Raw genomic sequence first — 20,869 nt, 5'->3', positions numbered from 1 at the left:
AGAGCTTTTCTTTTAGAAAATTGGAACCAAAGCGAAGTTTTTTTAATTGTTTTGTTTTTAATAAATGCGTTTTTTTGGGTTTTTTTTTTTTTTGGAAAACCTGATGCAGCCCAGTCTCACCCAGACCCGAGCTCTGGGCCACACTTTGGACATCTTTGGTTTACAATGTTTCTTTTTAGTAAAAAGTCAGAATTATTATTTTATTTTTAGGAAATGGGAGGAGTTTAGAAGCGAGGGAAACCATCTACTTTAAAATTGAGAAGCCATCTTTGAACAGAGGGAGAGGTCTGCAGATTCAATGCTTTATCCTCTAGCAAATAAAGAAGGCCCGGCCACCTTGGCTTCAGGCGTGTCCTGATGATCATTGCATCTGAATGGAATGCTAACGAAGGTGACACCATTGACACCGCAAGAGCGAAACCATTCCTGTCTGCACATGCCTCCTCATGCTTTAGAGGATAAATACGCCGGCTCTCTCTCCGGGTTCTCAGACTGGACCTGTCCTATCTAATGTGACGGACTCGTGTTTGTCCCACGAAGTCTCACCCATCTCAGACAATTTGAACAGTCCAGTTGCGATGCATTGGATGACCTAAGAAAGTCCAGTACATACGTGTTCCCTCTGAGGATGCCAAGTATGTTACTGTCTAATAGTCATAGCAGAGTACAGTGCTAGCTGGATGTCCTTGTTTAAAGATCCTTAAAATATCCATATATCCAATATATCCATAATATGACAACATTATGATTGATGACCTGACCGTGTCAACCATACAGTCGTCTTGTACGGCCATTCTCTCACTCTCTCACTCTCCCACTCCACACTGTGGACTTTCTCATGCTGATGTATTAACCAGTTCCTGCGCTTTGACCCTGTTACATTTACGAGAGCATGTCTGCAACAGTGCAGTGGTGTATAATCTGCCCATCACTAACGACTGCAGAGCGGCTTTCTGGCTGGCTGCACTACAGGCTCCTCGTAGCCAATGAACACGAGGCCTGAAAGCAAACATCCAATGCAGACAGAGCAGTAAAATAGGCCTTTTTAAATAGACGGAGAGAAACATGCCCCAGAATATAGATTTAAGAGATGCCTGCAATAGAGCTGTTACTGTAGTTCCATCTCTCTGTCTGCTGAAATCTCCATGATCAATTCCACACTTCATTCTGGTAGGAAACCCCGATTAGGTGTGTATTAGTAGCATTCATATGTTCAATGTGAAGTCCCGGAATTCCATCCAAAATACCATTTCTGTATGTGGTACAGAAAGGTACAACATGAAATCAATGAAAGGCATAATAGATAATAGACAGCATAGATTGTGTAATGGTAGCGATGGATCATCTGTTTTTTTTTTTGATCACAGGATGTGATCTTACTGCTTTCCTCTCAAGTCACATTGTTCATATCAAATTCTCTCCTTTGTTCTCCCTGTCTCTCTTGTACCTGCTCACTATGGACGGACCATGCGTACTGATTCAGGAGTGTGTGTGTGTGTGTGTGTGTGTGATACGCTATTGCTCTCTGCTGCCTCCAGTTACTATAGCAACAGACTCAGTTTCTTCTTCTTGTTGCGTGTGCACGTCTTCTTAACTGGATGCAGGGTTTGTGTGACCAGTGAAAGCCCTCAAAGTGAAATGACTGCAACAAGGCGTGCCGAGCGAAGACTATATCAAGTCAATAAATCAATCCGAAAATGTTATCTGTATGAAATCTCTGCTATTTAGTTGTAACAATTACGAGATCATTCAGTGAGATGAATTACTCAGTGGCGGCACTAGTGGTTAGCGCGCAGACCTCACAGCTAGGAGACCAGGGTTCAATTCCACCATCTCTGTGTGGAGTTTGCATGTTCTCCCCGTGCATGCGTGGGTTTTCTCCGGGTACCTCCCACATTCCAAAAACATGCTAGGTTAATTGGCGACTCCAAATTCTCCATAGGTATGAATGTGAGTGTGAATGGTTGTTTGTCTATATGTGCCCTGTGATTGGCTGGCAACCAATCCAAGGTGTACCCCGCCTCTCGCCCGAAGACAGCTGGGATAGGCTCTGCGACCCTCGTGAGGAAAAAGCGGTAGAAAATGAATGAATGAATGAATTACTCAGAGTGTCACAAGATCCCGCAAGATAAAAACCTGACATCTTGTGGGCACTAGGCCTGGGACGTTAATAAGTTAAATTAATTAACTCGATAATTTCGGTATAGGATCAGTATATTTTCATATTTCATATGTGTGTCTGTTTCACTCGTCTCTCAGGAAGAGCATCGTTTGTTCCATAGAACAACAGCATGAATGGAGTGAGAGCCCTTTTATCGGTCATACGGTGACTTTGGTTCGGTGGGTGGAGGCGGGGATGGCTTTATACACACAGAGTGCAGACGAGTGTAACGTAGTAGAAATGTAAGATATTGTCATATATTTGATATGTTTCATTGTACTTTTCCTAAAAGTAATATTAATCTCCTCTCGTAGACCCAATATTTTGGATCGTAACACTCCCAAAAATGACACATTTGAAAAGACAAATTGGAACAGTATTGCAGTATTGCAGTAAGGGTGTCTGTTTTGGCTCGCTGTTGAGTAAAGTGCACAGTATTTGCTTTATCAGATGCGAGGGTACAACTGCAGTGGAGTTATTTTTGTTGACATCCTTTTTAGATGTACATGAACTTGAACACACAAAGACTAGAAAGCAGTTTCATCCCCAGAGCCATCATCTCCCCTCAATGACACTCTGTAACCAAGGCAACCAATCAATACATTTTTCTCTTGTGCAATACTCTGACCATGTGCAGTATATTAGCAAGTATAGCAAGTATTCCTGTCCACTTCCTGTATATCTGCACTACTATATTTGTACTCCATATTGTTAATTCTTTCTGACAGTAACACACTGCTTACATGTACTATAATGTTATAATTCTTTGAATGTGGTATATTATTATATATTATATATATTTTGTGTTACACTGTCTTCCACTGAAAAGGTAGAGGAGGAGTGTTGTTTACAGTGTGAAGTACTCAATAGTACAATCTCTTTTCGCAGTGTCAGGCTTATGTTGCTCTGATAGACATGACACCTTACAGAGTGGACTTTACAAAACTATAAGGAATTCACCCTGAACTTTGAATACTTTATTATAACGCTCAGCAAGCTGGTAATGAAAGCAAACAAAGGACAGATGTTACCCAAACCTCTTGGGAACGAAAAAGGTGCGAAGATGGCTGATGGGTACTATCCATCCTTTGTTCATTAGTTATTACTGGTAAACTACAGCATCTGTCTTGACTCTGTAACATGTTTTTGTTACGAGGGACAAGAGCCTAGCAGATGGGCCTTCTACCAGGTCGGAGGTTGTGGTCTCAATGGGATTACCATCCTTGATAGAAATATTTATCGGTAATCTAAGTTAAAGGTTTGTGCAGTGATTTTCTTTACGAAGCATGGCTACACTTTGAGTCTAAAGCTTACATACATTTGGCTTGGGCTTGAAACGCTTACTAATTTTGGATTTATATTATTGCTGTTTCTTCAAAGATGGAACAATACAACTTAGATGTATTGGTATTAGTCTGTATTAGGCATACAAGTTATATATCATCTAAACCAGTGATTTTCAACAACGCGGCTCACAAGTGTGCCGTGAGAAATCGTCAGGTGTGCCGTGAGGAATTATTCAATATCACTTTTTTAATTAACATGTATTAATAATTTTCTGCAAATATTATGTCATTGTCGCGTGTCATTGGTGTAAAGACTGGCAGAGCAATGTAATATTCGTCCGTGTGGCAACACGTAGCTGATTGCCTCGTTCCTCTTAGTCTTAGACTTAGTGACATTTTGTAACATTGTTGGTTAAATTAGTATGCGGATCAAAAGGATCTGCTGTGGCGAGTCCGTAATCAGGAAAAAGCTGAAAGAAGCAAATAATGTTGGTTATTGGTGTGCCGCAAAATTTTTCCCAACGTAAAAAACGTGCCGTGGACTCAAAAAAGGTTGAAAAACACTGATCTAAACAACCGCAGATTTCCAGCGCATCAGTTCAAATGTAGTATTTGGTTTTGTCACCACTTTGCTCTGCAAGAAGAACCGTACCTTACCATCTACATGAAAGGAAATCGGTTCGGATGTTCAGGAACAAACCAGGAAATGCCAAGGCTGTAGCCTGCCGTGAAGCTTAACATCAGCAGGAAGGAGGAGGACTACCTTCAAAACCTTCAACTTTTCTTCAAATCGCCAGCTACAATGAATATAACATTAATGGACTATGGTGAAAAGCTGTTTACGTGCCATTTAACTTACCAATGTTGGTGGTGAAACATCCAGACGGAGTTATGCCAGTACAGTAGTAGTGTGGGCTTATGAATATAGAGTCATTCACTGTGCAATATCTGATCAACCTCCATGTGCAATATTAAGGGCTCTAAATGCAATATACTAAGTTCTATGTGAAGTATTTCCATAATGCCTCATATTAACTCTCTAACAAGATCTACATACTGTATTGTATATAACTCTGGGGAAAACTGATTTTGTTAATACTTGGGTTGTTTATGTTGTTTATTTTTCTATATTGTGTATTTTGTACTGCTTAACTGACTCTGTACTCTTGCTGCTGTGCAATACAAATTTCCCCACTGAGGGACGAATAAAGGCATATCTTAATCTTAATTTCTAGTATATACGCGCTACCTTTTTCTCACACGTAGAAGAACCCTGTGGTTTATACAGTGATGCGCCTAATTTGTGACAACGGAGGACAGAGGGAGACTGCTATGGTGTGGGAATTGAAGGGCGGTTTGGTTCCGACACAGAGGAAGTCGAATGGTTTTACTCCTCTGGAGGAGGAAAACAGCGTTGAATGACTTTTTTGGTTAGCTACTTTTTAACTAGCCGTGTTGCATACACTGTTAGACATGGTTTGTTGGGAAAAAACATACAATTTATTAGGTTTAGTTTTGGAAATTGCTGGATTAATTATGATGAGTTGTGGTTATAAGAACTACAGACACACATAGACACACACGTACACAAAGGCATCCCTCCCTCAAGAATTAAGATCAGTGTATATCCAGGTATTTAGTACTAATGCAACTGAAACAAGAGAGTATTCGCTCAGTATTGGGCACAGATGGAGACGAAGGGTGTGATGTGCAGACCGACACGCAGTTGAAGGATAGATGAGTGTCGTGATAAACTGCGGGAGATGTAGCGGCAATAATAAACAAAGGGACAGACTGAGCTTCTGTCTGCAGGCCCTAAGAGTGATCACTGCTTTGACTGCAGTAGTGCATTACAGCAGAGAGAGAGGGGGGGGGGGGGGGGGGGGTGACTGAGGAGAGATGCACCCGTTGATCCCTGCTGCAAGCTTCCTCTCTCTGCTGCTTATGGATGGGAGACATGGGGGAGGGGTGAGTTATATAGGCCCATAAATGAGGGAACATGGAGTGACTGTGGGGAGGATCCAATGGCTTACAGAATACAACTACAGAGACAGCTTTTGTACGGATTATACAGTATGGACAATAATATTGTATTGTGGCAATTACTTCAAAAAACTGCAAAGAAACACGGACTGTCGGAAACTTCTTAAATCTGGTTATTATGTTAGTTGCTGAAGGGGCGGACAACATGTAGTAGCAATAGCGGTAGTACTTAAAAAAAAATGGTAATTTCAGAGTCGTAATGAGAGCCTTGTCTGTCATTGGCTTTCTTTATGAGGTCTTTAAGTTCTGAACCATGCCAATTGTTTTCCTTCTTATGTACATACAAACCAAGATGACGTGACTTGTTAAAGAAAACTGCACTTTTTTGTGTAATTTTTGTCCATGACCACACGTGTCTTTCTCTTTTCTCTGTGTTCTAAAGAGAGAAAAACAGCTGTGGGTGGTTACAAAGCATGTGATGGGACACACCTATTTTGACTATAAAGTAAAAAAAAAAAACTCCAAAAAAACACCAACAATCTTTTAAATGGCCTGGCTCACACTTCTTTTCATACATGTTTCATACAAGATTTCTACGTTTTAGGGTCACAAATACTTTATTCCACCTGGTCTGATAACCCAGATGCATTTATGGCATTCTATAACATTTACCATGAAACCGCTTCTCCACCAAAGTGCCTTTTTGTTGGTCTTCAGTTTCACCCCAGCATCCTCTTTTGTGCTGTCAGTCATGCTGTTTTTGCATCATGTGACTTGAATGTTTAGCCATGAAACATAGCAGCTACATGCAACCTTGACGACTCGTTACAATTTGTGTTGTGTTTCACAGGTATACGTGGAGTTTGATGACCAGGAATGGGAGAAGAGGGAGTGGGTGAAGGTCTATGAGGATTTCCAGCTGTTTCTACTTGAGCACCAGCTGGTCTGGGCCAAGAGGAAGGAAGGAACCGTAGCAGGAGGAACAGGAGCTGGCGGGGGAGCAGGAGGCCTGCTGCAGGGAACCAAGGCTAAGCACATACACTGGCCTGCCCTGGTAAGAACTCTGTTTGCTGGTTACGCGGTGTACTGTATATATGCGGGTATGTATACATGTAGAGGAATGGCACAACCGCCGCAGGGGTCGGCGGTGTGAGAAGAGCTGCACTTGTGTCTCGCTTTAAAATGAGGGAAGTTTTAAATTGTACTCATTGACTATAGAGGAGAATTTCACAATTGACATTGTTTACATTGTTTGGAGCTCAGCCAAGCAGTGAATCAAGTTTCTATATTGTTCAAATTATAAGTTACACTTTTGTATAGTTTGGATAGTCCTGTGATTTAACATGATTTGATATGTTAATTCATACCGGCTGGCATGAATGAATATATGAATGAATATAATATGAATAGTAGCTGGATTCATTGATGTTGAATGAGATTGAGAGCTCGGTGAACTTGCATGTGTCGTCCTTGTGGGACTCACCTGCCTGTTTTGTTCATTTAGATCAGGGGTCTCAAACATGCGGGCCAAATGTGGCCCGCAGGACACTAGTTTCAGGCCCCCGCCTTGATATGAAAGTTTAATGTTAGTGCGGCCCGCGCAAGTTTGATATGGATGCTGTATGGTATCATGTACCCAGAAAAAATTATTACGTTTGATTAATGTTCATGTTAAAAGTTAAATAACTGTTAATAGTTATCCTCCCTATCCGTGTGGAAGTGGTAAGTTTTTGGCTATTTAAGTTTAAAGGAAATAACTTGAAGGCTACCGTTTAGGTCGCTAGATCTCTAGTTTGCGAGTTAGCATGTGTCTCAAGACCCTGCAGTTGCGCAATATGTTGTAAATAATTTGTCTACCCACCAACTATATGTGGTTTCTTAAGTTTTTATTATTTGCTGTTTTATTATATTTTTATTATATTTATTTATTACTGATTGATTGATTTTCTTTATTCTTGATTTGTTTATTTATTTTTCATCTTATTTTGTGCAGAAGCTTTTATGTTTTTTTTCCTCTTCATGACACATTTTTTGACTGATGTGACTTATACTCCGAAGTGACTTACATATATTCTGGAAAATATAGTATGTATAATATAATAATCCCTTGTTTGTCACATTTAATTGGCTCCTGACCCAATCGAGATAAGGGGCGTTGTTTTTCTTCATACTATTACAGCGCTATTTAGATGGCAGCTTCTTTCTTTAGGTATTTTGTTAAATTATTTTCTTGGAATACAAGCACAAACACACCCATTGTTGTGAATAAATTGGATCAGATTACAACAGGGCTATAATGTAGACTGTGATTAAATTGGAAGATACTGTATGTTTTGCTTCTACTTGGATCAAGCTTATTCTAATATCTGACACACACATAGTATCGTATGGTACGCTCGTATGCTTTGCTGTGGTGACGTTGTGGATGAAGTAGGACTGTTAACGTCACATCCGTGCACGTGTTTTGAATGATATTCCGTGTTGCTGCTGTCGGTAGGGATGTACTATGGCTGATCTATGCGAGACCACGCTGGTGTTTGTGTCTTGGAACTCAATGATTAGGCTTTTGAGCTGATGATATTTTGTTCAGTCTGGGAAGTGTTCATGTTTTGTGTGTGTGTGTGTGTGTGTGTGTGTGTGTGCCTGACAGCGGCTGAGAGAGTGTCTGCATGAAAATGTGGCTCACTGTTTTGATTATGTAATAGCCGTGTGTACAGCGCCATCTGGTACATCCATTGGAGATAAGAGTTCAGAGTCTTACACACGTTTTTTTTCCCCCCTGCTTGTTTTCCTCTCCTCTGACTCCTTCACTTGGATTTGTTCTCTCGTTTGTTTGATCAGTGCCTCGGCGGTGTTGTTGCCATAGCAACAGCAAATCTCCAAACCATCGCAAATGCATTCACACCGGTAGATGAGGAAATAAGGAAACTGAACCTTTACTTAGTGTGTCCAAATTTTCAGCAGTAGTACAGTCGTCCCTCGTTCATCGCAGTTAATTGGTTCCAGATCCTGCCACTGTAAGTGAATTTCCGCAAAATAGGAGTCAATATTAATAAACTGAATATTTTCATAATAGGAGCAAAGAAAACCTGCTTAAAACCATATTTAGTAAACATTATTAGAATCTTCTAGACTTTTATAGGGACTTTTAGCTTTAGTATTACCCTATAGTTACCATAATAATAGATATCTCAGACATACTGTAAATAATGAACAGATACTGTGTGGCTATTGTATTGCTATTGAAATATTATGCATATTTTCCACCTGAAACATGCACAGGCTTTGAACCCTACTAACTATAGAAGAGTTCTCCCCAGGCAGGCAGAAACAAAAAAACGCATGCAAACCCATGCAGATTGCTTGCTTGCTTATTTCTTTGTTGCATAACTAAACCCTTGTGATCCGTCGCACACATACACACACACACACGAGTGTGACTTTGTTTTTTTTATTATTGTACATGTTTATTTGGGAGGTACGTTGCCTGTTAATGAATATTTCTCTTACATTCTTGCATTGGAATGTAAACACACCAGATTCTAGCCTGATGATAATTTCCCTCCACAGTCCTTAAACATGTAGACTGATGGGAGTAGTACACAAAAGTACACAAAACACAGTAAAAAAAAAAAAAAAGGTTTTCAATTCAGTACTTTCAGACCTTTTTATATTTCTGCTACATACTACTATTAGTAGTACCATGTACTTTGTTTATGTCCATTGTCTAATGTGCCGCAGCAGGTAAAAGGTTGTCTTTGGGCCGAGGGAGGTTGTCAAAAGTTTAAAATTCAGTTTTCCTCGGGTAGCATGATGCGGCTAATGCATCCAATCGAAATAACGTTTCTGAAATTCTGTAGCAACGGTCAGTGTGTCTTGTCCGGGTGTCAATGTTATTGTTATTTAACTAGCCCAGGGTTGTCCAAAGAGCCGTTTGCAGCTCGTGGCTGCTTATTAGCTCGCGGCACATTCAAAATGTTTAATTTAACAAGAAAACTACAAAAACAACAGCAAAAATGAAAAGTTGAAATACTTAAAACGTAAACATTATTTTTTTTTTCTGAGAATAACATTGGAATATTAGGTAAAAAAGTCAATGAGCTAACTAGTTGCTGTCAGAAAGGCAAAATGTGTAAACAGAGATGCCAGATAAGTGGAACTGCAATTAAAGGTGAGCGATCATACACTCTGGCATCGTTAGGCATAGCCTGTGACAAGCGGTCATCAATGGACTACTTTATGGACTCATCAGGAGCACGGTGTACCGCTCTTAAACGCAGTACGGGCACATACTTTTATCTGGTTGCACATGTGCTACTGCAAACAGGGTAGACGGGTGATAGTGAAAGATATTTTGAAATTTCATTTTGAAGTAATTGTGGTCAATATGTGCATAAATAATAGGTTATACAATATACGTATGTATCTATATAGCATTACTTTGAAAACAATGTTTTCATTTCATTTTTAAGATGTGATGGCTTTTGTGGTGATCAATTACATGTGGCAGAAACCCTGAAATTATACCGCCTTGCATATTTTTAATACTTCTCAGCTACCATACCAGTTACTGCAGAGCAAAACGTGAGAACAGAGTGTAATTCTCATTGTGTTGTGTTCCTACGTTGACAGTGTTACCTTGAAAGGCACCCAGCTGTGTGTTCTGGTAGCTGTACGTGTTGTATGTTTTGAGCTAAGGTGACTACCAGAGAAATCGGTAGTACACTCTTGAATATTCATATACTACTACACCTATGAGCAGCCCCACAATGCATGCCCAGTAGATTAAAAAAGGGCGGTCAAGGGGCTGACCACAACAGAGAGCAAACAAACAGATGGCTTTGCCTCTCCTGGTTGCGTACACGGAGTACTAAGTATCACTGTGGCGCTGTCCTGGTCTACAAAACAAGCTCATAAGCTTCACAAGTAGGGCTGCAGCTAATGATTATTTTAATAACACATTAATCTGTTGAATTTTTTTTTGGATTAATCTATGGATTTGAATATGAATTAAATTTCTGCCTCTTTATTCAGAAATAGAAGATTTGAACTGACATATATGTGCATAAAAATATCATCATAATCATCTATGTTTTCTTAGTCTATTAATGTGAAGTGTGTTTCAGTGAATGGAGCAACGGCTTCGGCCATACATGAAGCAAAAACCTTTCATCTCAGTTGTTGGTTGAGTCCATAACGTATCAGAACTACTTACATTATTATTATTTATTTAAATTATTTAAATTATTTGGGCAATTTACTGTTCACGCTGCACTTTACATTATGTTGTTCATATTTGGTGTCTATTCTATCTATTTATTCTCCACATTATTATTATTATTATTATTTATTATTACTTATCTTCTTTTGTGTCTGTTATTATATGGGAGCCAGGCAACGACATTTCGTTGGCAATTTCACTACTGTGTTTTTGTGCAAGGACAATAAAGGGAGTCTATAGAAAAGAGGCAAAAATGCCCATCTTTGTTTTCCAAAGTCCACGCTAATAAGTTTGAATGTCTTGTTTTGGCTGAAAGGCAAAGATAATAGCGTTGCTTTCATGGATGACTAAAGAAATTAAATATTCACATTTGAGACGCTGATATCAGAGGATATTAAAAAAAACAAAAGATTAATTGATTACCAAAGGAGTTGTCGATTAATTGGGTTGGATTAAGCATTGAATTGTTGCAGCTCTATTTCCCAGCATCTTGTGTGGTGCATTCACATGCGGGATGGTCTTGAACTTCCACGGTTCTGTGCCATCGCGAGGGACTTGTGCTTGTCTTTTTTGGGATCGCACATACTGCTGTTGTGGTCAGGAGTGCTGGACTGGTACGGACTGCTTGTACTTATAATCCAGTGCTTTTTTCTGCTGATATCAGACTGATATCAATCCTTAGATAACAGTATTAAAGCCATATCAGTCCAAATTGGACTGCTAAGAACCAAACAAACTATAAAGAATGCATGAGACTGAAAGAGCCAGATAAATAATGCATGCTCTGCATTGAAAAGGTTACCTGTGGTAGGTCTGAACTTGCTGTTGTCACACATGATGTAGTGGACTTTCATCACTAATCGCTAGAAAACGCCCATTGAAATGTCAGGCTTCTCGACTCCTCATCAACCCATCCGCTTGTGACTGGTCATTAAGATCCATGATGATATAGCAGTCAATGGCTCTGCTCTCATTACATTTGATTACATGAACGCAGTGTGTAGCATGTGTGTTGGTGTCGGGTGATGGGCGGCTTACAGTGTCGTTTGTCTCTCTGTAGAATAACTCGCTCATGGAAAGCCCCTGTCAGCAAACACGCATGTAGTCCAGCACACACATGCAAAGCATTAACACAAGGGAAAAGGTGAAATTGAAATGTGTGTGTGCATCTTGCTACTCAAGCAGGCATCTTTTATTAGAATAAAAATGGCTGCCGTGTCAATTAGAATCCTCACGGCATTAAAAAATAATGCAAGCAACGTATTGCTGAATGGGCTTTATTACCCAGCATGACCAACATATCATTTGGCTTTTGTAACAAACCCCTGTGAGTCTGGGTCTTTATCCAGCAAAAGATAAAATCGGAAAAAATGAGCATGCAAAATGCTTTTAGGGTAGGACTAATCATTTAACATGGTTATAGATCAATTTGTGTTTTTTTTTGTTACAGAAACTTTTCAGCACAATATAATTTATTGACAGTCCCTGGTCGGGTAGTCATTTTTATATACTGGTATAAATAATTGCTGCCAGACATGGCCGTACTGCTGTAATATGGGAGTGGTTTGGTTTTGGTAGAGCAGATGTGGAGAAATGTAAAACACCTTTGCTTTACTACGACAAAAAAAACCTCTTATCTGGTTATTTGACTATTAGCTTAGCACAGGAGAGTCTTTCGGCCTCCCTGACACCTTGTCATCAAACCTATGAAAAGCAAATTCACCGAATGACTCTTTAGGGATGTTATTTTATCCACCGGAACCATCAAGACCGTACCAGTCTCTGCACTTGTGCGTTTCATTTCCACTTTTCGGTTCAAGGCTATTTATAAAACATACATACTTTAGCAATACTTCTCCTTTCAAGGCGAGTACTGCGCTTTAGTTAATCCACGGCGCTTTAGTTTGTAGCCAGAGTTGGCGAGAACTGTCTCTACACCACTTTCACTTTCCATTCTTGTTACGTCACAGGGATTACACCTCCGATCAGGAATAACAAAAGGGAGATCAGTGTGAGCCACGCAATTAATTCATGTTTATGTTGTCTAATGTCTGGATGAAAAGCAACAAATTCCCTGAGGCGCAGTTTAGGCTAGAGCTTTTTATTTAGAAGAGTCCTCATCTTCAACCATAATTCGGCAAACTGCCAGCCAACCAGTTTAAACAAAAACACTTCGAGCTATAATTGTAGTATTCAATAAAAAATACAGCAGTATTTGTTCTTGAACGTTACCACAAAGCGGCCACCAAACAAGCAGCAACAGTTCACAGTTGGTTGACATTAGAACCCTTTAGACATGAACTAACACCCCTATAGTCACCTTTACACTTGTATTGTGTACATAATCAGAGACCGTAATCCATTTATGTTGCTATAAATGTAAATGTAATAAATACGATACCTTGGACAGAGTTTTAACTTGGCATGGGTTATTGCAGTAATAGTAGTAGTACAGTGGTAGCTTGTGTTTTTACTAGGGTTCATGGCTCCTGTTGTGAGATCATTGAACCATTACAGACACAGAGTGACCAGTGTAGAATACTACATATCATCCACAGAGCCTTTGAATGCGTCTTCTGAATGCCTTGTATTTTTCTTCATTTAGCCATTTTCATGCTTATACATGATCATTATGAATTAATTTGATATGAATATTTCTGACTGATAATAGGGCATGCCCAACCACAATTCTGCATGATTTATCAACATTATATTTTAAATATATATATTTTTTTACAAACCGTGATAGTGAATGAAGCATAAAAAGCAGCATCTAAATGTAATATGAGTGTGGATTAAAGCAATGAATTTGGAATAAAAGTGAAGTTTTGCTTTTTGTCAACTTGGTCTTGACCTTAGCCTTGAAGCCTGAAAGTCTGCATGTTCCGTACGCCAGCCTATTGTTCCCTCAACACCCACTGTGCTCACCCTAACCTTGTCTGCATGTGGGGGGGGGTGGTTACATCTCTGATCCACACATTACATCATTTCACTCTGGGAACACGGAGCGCTGTCTGAACTCATTAAAGACGCTCAGTGTAGAATCCTGTCAAAGGCACAAATTGAATCCCAATGACCAGACACCCCCCAAGGGCACAGGAGAGTATGTAGACGTGAAGGTAAAGAAAGAAGATACCATGTATGGAAACACTAAGGACATGTAGTAGCGAAAATACTCAAATCTTACGCAAATCTTTTGCACGGCGGTCGAGTGGTTGGCGCGCAGACCTCACAGCTAGGAGGACCAGGGTTCGATTCCACCCTCTGTGTGGAGTTTGCATGTTCTCCCCGTGGATGCGTGGGTTTTCTCCGGGTACTCCGGTTTCCTCCCACATTCCAAAAAACATGCTAGGTTAATTGTCCATAGGTATGAATGTGAGTGTGAATGGTTGTTTGTCTATATGTGCCCTGTGATTGGCTGGCGACCGGTCCAGGGTGTACCCTGCCTCTCGCCCAAAGACAGCTGGGATCACACAGATATGGTCTTGCTCACAAAACGTAAACAAACATTGTTCTGTTGTAGTTTACCAATGTACAGTCATCCCTCGTTTATCACTGTTAATTGGTTATAGGAAAGTAGGATTCCATATTAATATGTTTTTAACATTATTGGAGGCCTGTAGTGTTCTTGTTTTCCATTTCAGACCTTGCAAAGATTTGGTATCCATATCTCTGCACATGGTATGGAGATGTAAATGCTGAATTGACTTGCATGCTACAGCAACCCACCTCTGTAGCCAAGGCAAATGGCATAGGGGGATTAAAACTAATGGGGCACTCTCTTTTTAGTTCACATACACACACACACACACACACACACACACACGTACTTACATGCTGTTTTGGCTGAGTGCCTCTCGCTGATACACACCAACCTTGTTTGGCAGAGTTCTCCCTTGTCCTATTTTCTGAGAGGCAGACAGGAGAGAGAAAGGAGCTGTAATTTCATAAATCCTGGTAGACGGTGTGAAAGCGATTATCAGAATTCTAATTTAGTTTTTCCTCTGTACCTGGCTGCACACACAGGTAGATATGCGGCCTTATTCTTTTGCTATTAATATCGCCTCCGAACAAGCAGGACATTTTGATGATCAATTGATTCATACGCTGCTTTTGTTCTTTCCTGTAGAGAATAAAAACACAATAGAAATGTGATTCTATGTTTGTTATTTCGCTCTGATGGAGCTGCTGTATTTTCTCTGAATCTTTACTAGGAAATAAAGAAGGTGTGTGAAAAACTAGTCTTAATGCTTTTCAGGCATGCCATAAATAAATGACATGTATGGGCACGGCAAGTAGCAGGACAATGCGTGCAAGTATGAACGCCACTACAGGAGCTCAAACAGCACCAAACCATTATTATGCACATTAGCGCTTTGCACAGAGCTAACAACATTATTAAAGCTCTCCTCTTTGCTTTTACGTACAGCATAAACAGACAAGTTGGAAGGAATATGCATACGTGTCAATGTCACACGACACACCACTATGTTGCGTTCAATGACCAATGCCATACGAAGGGGCCAAAACACCCGACAAAAAACGCTGCATGTTTTATAAGGTTTAATAACCGCAGTTCACAGACACTCCTGGATTCTTTTTTTTTTTTTTTTTTTTTTTAACTCTGTGAGGAGAACAATCCAAACAAATCATAGGTCAACGAGCATTCTGGAAAGCACTGTTTGACATTCCAGTGTAAGTGGAACTGAAACACGAACCCTTAATCTGGCATATTTAACTGCTGGTTGCCTCCATGATTCTATTTCTCCAAACACAAGTATGTTTCTGTGATCATGGCTTATGAAGCCAGCAGGCTGTGCAAGGTTAAGGATGAACACGTTTTGTTTGTGGATTGAGTGCTTTGTATTGGAATTCGAACATTTTTGCCATGGAGCTCCATAGATTAGTGCTCTGCAATCGCCTTGAAAAAATGAAGCAAAAAGCACAGTTGTTGTAATCTGCAGTAACTCCCTATCTATTTGCCCACTTAGACAAAAAATTGTATAGTTTTAATGATGCAACAATGATACAGAGTTCAAAGTCCATCCCTCTGCTGAATGAGTGCGGTAACAGGAGTGTTATAATAAGAGTCTGTAAGGCGACCAACGCATGTTTAAAATGATGTTGGAGCCCAGTAAGTTTATTTTAGTAAAATATGTTGCTATTGGGGCGGCACGGTGGACGAGTGGTTAGCGTGCAGACCTCAATTCAATCAGTTCAATTCCACCCTCGGCCATCTCTGCGTGGAGTTTGCATGTTCTCCTCCCACATTCCAAAAACATGCTAGGTTAATTGGCCACTCCAAATTGTCCATAGGTATGAATGTGAGTGTGAATGGTTGTTTGTCTATATGTGCCCTGTGATTGGCTGGCGACCAGTCCAGGGTGTACCCCGCCTCCCGCCCAAAGACAGCTGGGATAGGCTCCAGCACCCCCGCGACCCTTGTGAGGAAAAAGCGGTAGAAAATGAATGAATGAATGAATGTTGCTATTGGGCGGCGCGGTGGTCAAGTGGTTAGCGCGCAGACCTCACAGCTCGGAGACCAGGGTTCAATTCCACCCTCGGCCATCTCTGTGTGGAGTTTGCATGTTCTTCCCGTGGGTTTTCTCCAGTTTTCCTCCCACATTCCAAAAACATGCTAGGTTAATTAGCGACTCCAAATTGTCCATAGGTATGAATGTGAGTGTGAATGGTTGTTTGTCTATATGTGCCCTGTGATTAGCTGGCGACCAGTCCAGGGTGTACTGCCTCTCGCCCAAAGACAGCTGGGATAGGCTCCAGCACCCCCGCGACTCTCGTGAGGAAAAAGCAGTAGAAAATGAATGAATGTTGCTATTGGGCGGCACGGTGGTCGAGTGGTTAGCACGCAGACCTCACAGCTAGGAGACCAGGGTTCAATTCCACCCTCGGCACATCTTTGTATGGAGTTTGCATGTTCTCCCCGTGCATGAGTGGGTTTTCTCCGGGTACTCCGGTTTCCTCCCACATTCCAAAAACATGCTAGGTTAATTGGCGACTCCAAATTGTCCATAGGTATGAATGTGAGTGTGAATGGTTGTTTGTCTATATGTGACCTGTGATTGGCTGGCGACCAGTCCAGGGTGTACCTCTCGCCCAAAGACAGCTGGGATAGGCTCCAGGAAAAGCGGTAGAAAATGAATGAATGAATGTTGCTATTGGACAGGGGTGGTTGGTCGTTTCTATACTGTACATTTTTGTTTTGGTCTCAATCCCTCTATAAAGCTTTTAAAGGGAGGATTTGTAGAAGTGGTTTCATCACTGTGGTGACAACGAGAAAGGCAGCATACAATGAAACAAATATAAAAAAATGGGTGGAATGAATTACAGAATTATCCTTGGCTTCTCTTCTGTCTACAGACTTCGTTACCTAGCAACAGTGGCCTACTTTGCACAACCATGTAAGGCACATACACACACACAGAAGTAACAGCAGACATTCACACAACAGTCATCTGGTCACTTGCGGTTTGTGATATGAGAACAAAGTGTGTATGTTGCCTCCGTGATCACCATCTCGACCCTAACGTCTTAGAGTTTACACAAACTACTGCACTCCTGCGTAAATACAAGACATTTTGTCACGCTATCTGTATGTAATATTTTCTACAATTATCATATATCCAAGTAAATGCTTATTGATGAATACTCATGCTGTTTCATTTTCAGTACCATAAATTCCACACTGTAAGCCGCTAATTTTGTGTCACACTTTGAACCCTGATGTGGCTAATTTATGGCTAAAAGAACATTTGAGTGCCGATTCAGGAAGTAATGACTTTGTAGTCAATTGGACGTTAATACCAGTAGTAGTATCACATATTTTTGAAGTCTTACCAGCTATGGTGTTTTTGCTCTGACACATTTGAAGTCATATTGATCTTATACTATATATATTCTGTTGGATTGCACCAGATGTTGAACTCCAAACGGGGAAAAAAAGTAAGTGAGGCTGGGAAGAGAGTAGTGTAAATATCCCATGTTTCATATTTTAAGTGCGGCCTATGTATGCACAGTTGGCGGGTGCGGTACAATTCACGGCAATTGTGGTTATCGTTATTAATTCGGCTAATAATCATAATCCCAGAGTGCAGGCTTATGCGACTGGCTGAACAAGGCGATAAACGGTGAGTTGAATTCTGCCTTTTTCAGTGTGTTTTTCCCAAATATACAGTAATTATTTCTATTTTCCAGACCAACAATGTCCAAGCTTTATTGCTGTAATTTTTGCTTCCTGAGAAATGCTTAGTTAGTTAGTTAGTTAGTGGAAAACTGGGTCAACGAACGTTACAACACGTTCCACCTCCACCAAGCCAGCCTATGCTCTCTCCTTGTCTTGCTCCCACGACGCAGATGGAGCCTAGCGACTATAATCTCTTGCCTCCTGCTGATCTGTGCATGTTTAATTTTAGCTTACCTTTATTGCCGTAAGGACAAAACAAAAAGATTTGTCTCCCCCATGCAACCAAATTGGCCCGGTCCACGCTTTGTCTTTTCTGTTATAAAAGGTCTGCATTTTTTTGTTTTTGTTTTAAATGAAAAAGGCCCAAAACACTGTACAGTCGTCGCTCGATTATTGTGAGTAATTAGTTCTATACCCGACCATAATAAGTGAATTTCGGACTCAGTATTAATACATGGAAGCATAGACATAGTTGGAGCATAGAAATCATATTTAGACATATTCTGTTTTTAAATGAAGGTTTAAATGTAATGTGTACACACCTAGAGTCAAAGGTGTATTAGACAAAGTGTACCTGTAGATTTGTCCTAACCAAAGATGACGTCACAATGAACGCATTTGCGACCAAAGTCGTATTTACACATTTTTTTCAGACCAACTACTCTCTCCCTATAACATTTATACGTATTTTGCATTTTTTTTTTGCACGCGGCACAAAGAGGTGATGATGCAACTCTACAATAGAAGAGCTCATGACAGAGTTAAAAGGCATCTCGCCGTGTTGGGCAAAGGATGTTACACATTGAAGGGACATTTTAAAGCATGCACACACAAGTTCAGTCGCAAATGTAAAAACATGGTGTCATGGTGTTTATATTAGTGATTCTTTAGCAGCGCATGCATTTTCTTAGGCTTTCAAAACGCCCGCTGGTGTTTCAAGCAGCTGATGAGGCATGGTGAGTTGAGGGTGGATGTTGCAGAATGCAGTATTTGGTGCAAATCTCACCTAAAGTGTCTTTCTCTGAAGCAATCAATATGTCCCCCACAATCCACGCTACGATTGTGTCGCTCAGGGGAGACAGAACAGAAAAGGCAATCTCGAGTCATTGGAGTGTTGTTGTTTTTTTTTGTTTTTTAAATGAATGATTATAATAATGGATTGGATTTTATAGCGCTTTTCATGGTAACCAAAGTGCTTCACCATTATTCATTCACTCCTGTCAGTCACGCATGCATTATTTACATTTTGGTGGCTACCTGGCCAGAAAGAACCTTTTGTGTTCTCTATTGCTGCCGTTGTTCTGGTTATATCTGATACGTTCATTGCTGGAGCGTTTCGCAGTTTCCCATGTTGCTGTTTCTGAAATAGCGGAACTGCAGTCACTTGTGGTAGACTCAATTTCCTGTGACGCTGCAAAGGCTTGTGATAACTATTAGCTGGATTCATTGATGTTGAATGAGATTGAGAGCTCGGTGAACTTGCATGTGTCGTCCTTGTGGGACTCACCTGCTTGTTTTGTTCATTTAGACCAGGGGTCTCAAACACGCGGCCCGCGAGCCAAATGTGGCCCGCAGGATACTAGTTTGAGGCCCCCGCCTTGATATGAAAGTTTAATGTTAGTGCGGTTTGATATGGATGCTGTATGGTATCATGTACCCAGAAAAAATTTGATTAATGTTCATGTTAAAGGTTAAATAACTCTTAATAGTTATCCTCCCTATCCGTGTGGAAGTGGTAAGTTTTTGGCTATTTAAGTTTAAAGGAAATAACTTGAAGGCTACCGTTTAGGTCGCTAGCTCTCTAGTTTGCGAGTTAGCATGTGTCTCAAGACCCTGCAGTTGCGCAATATGTTGTAAATAAAAAGAGTATAAATGTGACTATAGTCGTGTTTTGTCATGTCTACAGGGCTCTAATAATGCTTTGTTCATTTTAATGTGAAAAAAATAATTTGTCTACCCACCAACTATATGTGGTTTCTTAAGTTTTTATTGTTTGCCGTGTTATTATTGTTAATATATTTATTTATTTATTTATTGCTGATTGATTGATTTTCTTTATTCTTGATTTGTTTATTCATTTTTACATCTTATTTTGTGTAGAAAAATAAAAAGTAAGATACTTGAGAACAGTGGAATGTTTTATCAGCGCTTTTATTGTAGAAAATTGGAACCAAAGCAAACATTTTACGAATTTTTTTGTTTTTAATAAATGCGTTTTTTTTTGGGTTTTTTTGGAAAACCTGATGCAGCCCAGTCTCACCCAGACCTGAGCTCCAGTGGCCCCCAAGTAAATTGAGTTTGAGACCCCTGATCTAAGCACATTGTTAGCATTAGACTGTCAGACATGTCCTTATTAGTGTTGGTACAAGCCATGGTTGCGTCAGCAGGAGCAGGAATGCAATCACTGATAGTGTAGGGGGAAAGGCGAGTTGTGAAGGAGACCTTTATTGATTTATAGAGCTAAGAGGCAGTCGGACAAAATAAAAGAGAGTGAGTGAGTCGTAAAAATTTGGAGATCAAGCCAGCAGCGCCCGGCGTTGGTCCCTCCCCCCACCTCCCTCTCGCTCTCATTCCCTCTCTTGCTTCTGCTCCTTGCCTCAGCAGCAGTTAAAATGTCGGCTGTGTAGCTCGTCCTCTGCTTTGCTTTCTCTCCCTCTTGGCCATCTGTCTGTTTTTCACCACAAGAGGAAACCACTTTTTTTCCCCTCTCGCTTGCCTTTTATATCCTCATCACCCGTCTTGTGTTTCTGCTGGTCTTCCCCCTTTTGCTTGGTGGAAAAGGCTTTTGTTTTGGTTTCAAGGTTCTTTCTGCTCAGCCATTCCTTGTTGAGGTTTGAAGACGAAGGAGAAAGGTAATATGCCAGCTTTTTGTTCTTTTGCTATCCATGACAGTGCAGAGTAAAGCCCGTTCTAGAATAGACTGGATGAAAGTAACCATGGCATTCGTGGTTGATGGTTTATGTATGCTGGGGTAGAGTGTGTACTGCTGCTCGCTCTGAAGATGTTGTACAGCAATC

General features: G+C 40.5%; 1 protein-coding gene across 4 annotated transcripts in view; it reads left to right on the top strand.

The window, feature by feature from the left end:
* The window catches only part of jmjd1cb (jumonji domain containing 1Cb), a 98,302-nt gene that overhangs the window by 39,868 nt on the left and 37,565 nt on the right, over window positions 1-20,869 (top strand). For 2 of the 4 annotated variants that reach the window (XM_058061616.1, XM_058061615.1), the window contains exon 2: window positions 6,281-6,484. In XM_058061616.1, coding sequence (XP_057917599.1) covers window positions 6,281-6,484 — 204 coding nt within the window. Of the gene's footprint in view, window positions 1-6,280; window positions 6,485-18,321; window positions 18,809-20,175; window positions 20,705-20,869 lie in introns of those variants that run through there. The other 2 variants (XM_058061617.1, XM_058061619.1) reach the window with 2 other exon arrangements.

The sequence above is a fragment of the Doryrhamphus excisus genome, chromosome 22, assembly GCF_030265055.1.
Source record: "Doryrhamphus excisus isolate RoL2022-K1 chromosome 22, RoL_Dexc_1.0, whole genome shotgun sequence".
Classification (NCBI taxonomy): domain Eukaryota; kingdom Metazoa; phylum Chordata; class Actinopteri; order Syngnathiformes; family Syngnathidae; genus Doryrhamphus; species Doryrhamphus excisus.
Note: the sequence above shows the minus strand (reverse complement) of the source record. Positions and strands in the feature narration are given on the sequence as shown.